This window comes from Syzygium oleosum, unplaced genomic scaffold (assembly GCF_021117445.2).
Source record: "Syzygium oleosum isolate NSW1041296 unplaced genomic scaffold, Sole_v2.1 Sole_v2.23, whole genome shotgun sequence".
Lineage (NCBI taxonomy): Eukaryota > Viridiplantae > Streptophyta > Magnoliopsida > Myrtales > Myrtaceae > Syzygium > Syzygium oleosum.
In genome coordinates this window covers 3,556,707-3,562,725 of record NW_026607507.1, presented here as the reverse complement: position 1 = coordinate 3,562,725, position 6,019 = coordinate 3,556,707, and the positions used below count along the sequence as shown (strand labels likewise).

At 43.2% G+C, this 6,019-nt stretch overlaps 1 protein-coding gene across 1 annotated transcript; it reads right to left on the bottom strand.

Moving 5' to 3' along the window:
• Positions 1–1,154: 1,154 nt before the first annotated feature.
• LOC115682330 (vignain-like) lies at positions 1,155–1,693 on the bottom strand. The gene is made up of 2 exons (XM_030606512.1): positions 1,525–1,693; positions 1,155–1,483 (listed from the first exon to the last, which is right to left on the bottom strand). The coding sequence occupies exons 1-2, from the start codon at positions 1,691–1,693 to the stop codon at positions 1,155–1,157; spliced, it is 498 nt and encodes a 165-aa protein (XP_030462372.1).
• Positions 1,694–6,019: the final 4,326 nt, after the last annotated feature.

Genomic DNA, 6,019 nt, shown 5'->3' with positions numbered 1-6,019 from the left:
AATGAATAAACCTATAGCCTACGACATTTGTTTTACGATAGTCTCAGTTGTAAAGTCACATTCTTACAGCTCGATCCGTTTTGTGCTTTAGCGTCCGTAGAAAATAAAATGTTTTATTTAAAGACCCGCACTGAAATCGATCCGACAGGTCAACGCCTTTCCATTCTGCCGAAAGGAACTCGAATTTAAATTGGGCGGTCGCGATGGGGGGTTTTGCTTTGTGCTAACCCTCTTCAAATAGCCCGCTAATTACAATGGTATCGCTCGGTTAAGGGCAAAAGAACACTACAAGTGCCATAACTTGTGTACGGCGCTCACTTTAGTGCCATAACTTTTTTTTGGATCACTTTAGTGCTAAAATTTTTTAAAAACGATCACTTAAGTGCTAACATTTTTGAAAAACGATCACTTAAGTGCCAACTCCGGTGCCTTACACAATTTTTCGCCGGAAATTTGACGTGGCATTTTTTATATTAATTTCTGAAGCTGACGTGGCTTGCCGGAGTCTCGCCGGAGATTGGCACTTAAGTGATCGTTTTTCAAAAATTTTAGCACTTAAATGTTCGTTTTTCAAAAATTTTAGCACTTAAGTGATCGTTTTTCAAAAATTTTAGCACTAAAGTGATCCAAAAAAAAGTTATGACACTTAAGTGATCGTTTTTCCTCCGACTTGGCACCAAAGTGATCCGAAAAAAAGTTATGGCACCAAAGTGAGCGCCGTACACAAGTTATGGCACTTATAGTGTCCTTTTGCCCTCGGTTAAGTATGCCTCGATGAATAGGACAGCCACGTATTCTCCTCTTCGATACGAAAAATTCAGTTTACTGCATGAATACGAGTCTATGCAGAAGAAGCTAAAAACACCAACACCGATCCCACCTTTTACATTCATCCCTTCACGGGATAACTCGCGTCCATCGCGATCCCGCACATGCCCCGCCGATCTCGAGAATCCTTCAGCATCCTCACGTAGCCGTCCTCGGCCCAGTCGCGTCCCCGCGAATTCTTCACGATGCAATACTTTCTCTCTGGCCCTCCGCTCCGTGCCCGACCGCGGTGACCCCGTGATTCAAGTCGTGTCCGCAACCGCCCATCAAAATCCCCCTAGGTTATCGTTGAAATTCCAGTCCACCCGCGTCGATGGCGCAGAAGATCAGTTGGCGGGCCACCAGGCTTGCAGGCTTCCCTCGCCGTCCGTGGCCACATTGCTGTATCCGCTTATCGTGGCCACATGATTCCCAAGCCTGGTCTCGTCACAAGATCCTTCCCGTCCTCGGTAAGGATAATTGGACTCGGGAGCGATGCCTCGGTTGTGTTGGACCAAGGAAAAAACGGTGTCCATGGCTCCGCCGCTGCAGCCTTGGTCGTGCTTCCCGACATCGCAATCCATGAGCTCCTGCTCCGATACAGACACTAGCTTCCCCGTCTTGATCTTGTCGAGGCCTTCGACGGCCACCACCGCGGAAAAAGCCCAACAACTGCCTACACGCGCGAAGCAGAACGTGCGACTTAATCTTATATACCACATTGGCCTTGATCCTTGACCGGAGTTACAGCGCCTTCCTTCCTACAATCAAAACTCGCCGGCATGTCTGTGGCGGTGTCATCGGTAACATTGGCCTCCTTATCAGTCCTCTGGTTCATCCTCCTTTGAAAACCCAGGCAGGTCGCTTTGAACTCCACGTTTGTCATGTCCGCTAATCCGTCGTCGGTGAGCTCGGCCGGTAGCCGTACAGGACATTGGCTTGATAAATCTCGAACCGCAGCATTTGCTCAGCTCTACTTTTGTACGTCCGGTTGTACCTCGCCAGCTAGCTCTCGTATCTATCTTCCATTATGCCAGGCGGGTCGGATTTCAGAGACAAGTGGTCGCCCGGAAACGCGCACACATAATCCATACGATGAAAAGGGTCGGACTGAGGTTCCTAGAAATCAAATGAGACTTTATTGTCGGCAAATCAAGTACGATATAGAATTGGAGCCCATATGCTTGCATCGCCTCTTGATTTATACAGATTGGATGTACTGTGAATTGACCTTTTTAAGCCACGACAACGTTCTAGTACAGGAAAATTCCTTATCGGTTCATGCTTTAAATGTGTTGTATGGGCAACTCTTGCTCGTCACTCCTGATCCTCGAACATGGTTGCTATCAAAATAGCCAAAGACTAGTTGTGACTTCCGATCCTGCGCCAAGATGGCCAAAAGTCTCTTTTATGTCACTAAAACTTGTGGATGGCCCTCCTTATTGATAGTTACGAAGTTTGAATGATGGATAAACTTATATAAATCGTATATTAGTAGTTAAGATGATAGCGATCGGTTAAAGTCTTAACCTAATTTATGGCAAAAGTCCACTAGAAGTGCCATAACTTGTGTACGGCGATCACATTGGTGCCATAACTTTTTTTCGGATCACTTTGGTGCCAACTTTTTTGAAAAATGATCATTTTAGTGCCAATGCTGACATGGCTCGCCGGAAATCCGATGTGGCGCTGACACGGCTCGCCGGAGAGGTCCAGTCAGCATTAAAAACCAAAAACGACGCCGTTTAGCTCGCTGACATGTAATTTTTTAAAAAAATTAAATTAAATAAATAAATAAAGCTTGCAACAGTGGCGAGGGCTCCCTCGCCGCTGCTGCCGCCAACCCACCACTGCCGGGAAGGGCCGGCAGTGGTGGGCGCAGTGGTCGGCGAGGGCCGGATCCGGCGAGGCGAGACCTCGCCGTCGCGACCCGGCGACGGCGAGGTCTCGCCTCGCCTTTGCTAGTTGAGGCCGAGACCTCGCCGTCGCCCGGGTCGCGACGGCGAGGTCTCGCCGCCGGATCCGGCCCTCGCCGACCACTTGCGCCCACCACCGCCGGTCCTTCCCGGCGGTGGTGGGTTGAGCAGCAGGCAGCGGCGAGGGCTCCTCGCCGCCTGCAACATTTTTTTTAATTATTTTAATTTTTATTATTTTTCTAAAAATTAAAAAATTCGAAAAAAAAGCCACATAATTTTCACGTCTACAAGTCAGACCATTTTTTTTAATATAAATGCCAGGTCAGCTTTTTGGCCGGAATTTTGACCGGAGTCACTAAAGTGATCTATTTTGCTCCGACTTGGCACCAAAGTGATCCGAAAAAAAGTTATGGCACCAAAGTGATCGCCGTACACAAGTTATGGCACTTCTAGTGTACTTTTGCCCCTAATTTATTATCCAAACAAGTAACTTGCTAAAGTATAATATTTGTTGGCTCAAAAAAGATAATAGAATATTTGATCAACTCAATATATATCTCGCTTTTAGATTTGAATTGTTAAGTATGGAATCATTTCATCGAATCTCTTATCTCAATGGGAAATCAAAAGCATTATCTCATATATAGTGCGAACATGGAAATAATTTCCAGGCGAGATATGAAAATTTGCGTAAAATTTCATAATTGCATACGTTGACAAAAAATTACACCAAGCATCAACGGCCAAGTGTAGTGAACACAACGCCAACTCACTCGATCCTTCGTGGCAGAATCAACCACCTGAGCAACAACTCGATCGGTCGATCTTGTTTCATGGTAATTTGAGAGCCATGAAATACGGTTTCTACATCAGTCGTTAAATCAAGCAACAACGTGAATTGATTCAAGCATGACCGGAGGTAATATGGTTTTGACGAGTCGGGTTTTGGTTGGGTTAACAAGATTAGCTCTCGCTTTAGTCATGAAAAATGAATATTAATTAGCAAAAAAAATAAAATATAAATATAAATATAGAATGTCACATAGATAAATAATAATGACAAAAAAGATAAAAAGAAACATTAGGGTTACTTTAAAGTTTCTTAGACTTGCTAATAATGATGATCGAGTAAATTGGTGTTTTCTGCATCTAGTTTTTCTTCTAAAATTCCTAATCAAACTGAAATTTTTTTTTTGTAAATAAATGAAATGATAAAACAGATTAAAAGAATCATTAGTTAAAATTCAATAAACCCGGTGTTCCCAATTTTTTTTAATGGTAGAATGAATATTAATTAACAAAAAATATAATATAATATAATATAAATTTAGAATGTAATAAACTGATTGGAAAAAAAAAATATATATATATATATATATATATATGGACACGTTAGGGTTTTGAAGTCTTCAATTCCCAGCCGAGCGCCTCCTCTCCTCTGATTAGCTCTCCTCTGAAACCTGCAAAGACCAAGAGCTGCATTATCGTGCTCCACTCCGCCTCCGGATAGGCATCTCTCTATTTCGTCGATCGAGCCTCCAGCATCTCTTGTAATGTTTTCCTAATGTGGGTTACATTAATTGAGATTATTATTACCCGCTTGAGGGTTTGGTTATGATAAGGTTGGATATAAAATTTCTTAATTGATCGGATATGGGCACGGGTTGTGTGGGCCGAGTTCGGCCAGGCCCGTTATGAGAGGGCATGGCTGGAAACTCTATAAATAGCGCTGGAGGTCTCTCCTCTCCACCTAACTCTCCAATCTCTCTCAAATGCTCTCAAAACTCACCTAAAGTTTATGTGAGCCAACTGAGGCGGTCTCATAGCGCCAGGACTTCGGGGATGACAGGGGAGAAGACCCACGGCACCGGTTCGTCGTCATTTTCGCATCCAGGACGATGGAATCCAAATTAGGTCTCAAATTATATCCATCCTTTTACCGTACCGTCAATATCTCACTATAGTGATCCTAGAGCGCTCGGCCGAGCCACATGGGCCGGCTAACATGTGGCATCTGAGCCGCCATAGTCGAGAAACGGGCCGGGTACTGGTCGTATGTGATTTTAATTTTTTCATCCGTTGAATGTTAGAATAAATCACATAGATGGATATATCGTCACGAGACGAGAAAAATGAGTGGTCGTGGGCCGCTGGAGGCCGCCGGAAACCACCGCATGCGCCGGGGCGTCGCTGAGACGCGGCGTCACACTTGCGGGCGTCCCCAGCGCGTGCAATGCACGCGCTAGGGTTTGTCGCGAGCCGGGTCGATCCGGTTACTCGACCCGACTCGCAAACCCAACCCAGGGTACGACCCGACTAAGGACCCGGCCTCGGGATTGACCCGACCCGGACCCGACCCCATTGACCGAACCATTCGGACCGGCCATTTTGGCTGGCTTAAGCGTCTGCGCGTGAAGCCCACGCGTCGCGCCTTCAGGAGGCGCGTGAAGGCGCGTCCAGGCTCCGATTGGAGCGTACAAGGTACCGGCGTGCTCGTATAAAGATTCTCTACACTGTGGTATATTTATTTTATATGTTTGATACTTTTAAGGATGTAAAAATACATATGGAACCCTATATACGCGTATTTTTAGGGTATATTTTCCTGTATTTCTTTATGGTTTAAGAGATACAGATTAAAGCTTACATGTATATGACGACATAAGAACGTGTAGATCATGTTTCATTAATATTATGTATAAGGTTCAACATATATCAATGTATATAGCAATGTAATTAGCATAGTATGTAATTTTAGAAACATTGCCCATGTCTTCCAGTCTAGAATTACATCTATATAGTATATGTGAGACATAAAGTTTATACCTTAGTATGAGAGAGTTTTAATGATTCAATTTGGGAGTGACCGCCAAAGTGCCGCACTTGATTGAGTTTGAGAAATATCTGTTTCGTATTGTTAGGATGTCACATAGATAAATAATAATGACAAAAAAGATAAAAAGAAACATTAGGGTTACTTTAAAGTTTCTTAGACTTGCTAATAATGATTATTGAGTAAATTGGTGTTTTCTGCATCTAGTTTTTCTTCTAAAATTCCTAATCAAAATGAAATTTTTTTTTGGAAAATAAATGAAATGATAAAACAGATTAAATGAATCATTAGTTAAAATTCAATAAACCCGGTGTTTCCAATTTTTTTTAATGGTAGAATGAATATTAATTACCAAAAAAATATAATATAATATAATATAAATTTAGAATGTAATAAACTTATAAGAAAATATATATATATAGACACGTTAGGGTTTTGAAGTCTTCAATTCCCAGCCAAGCGC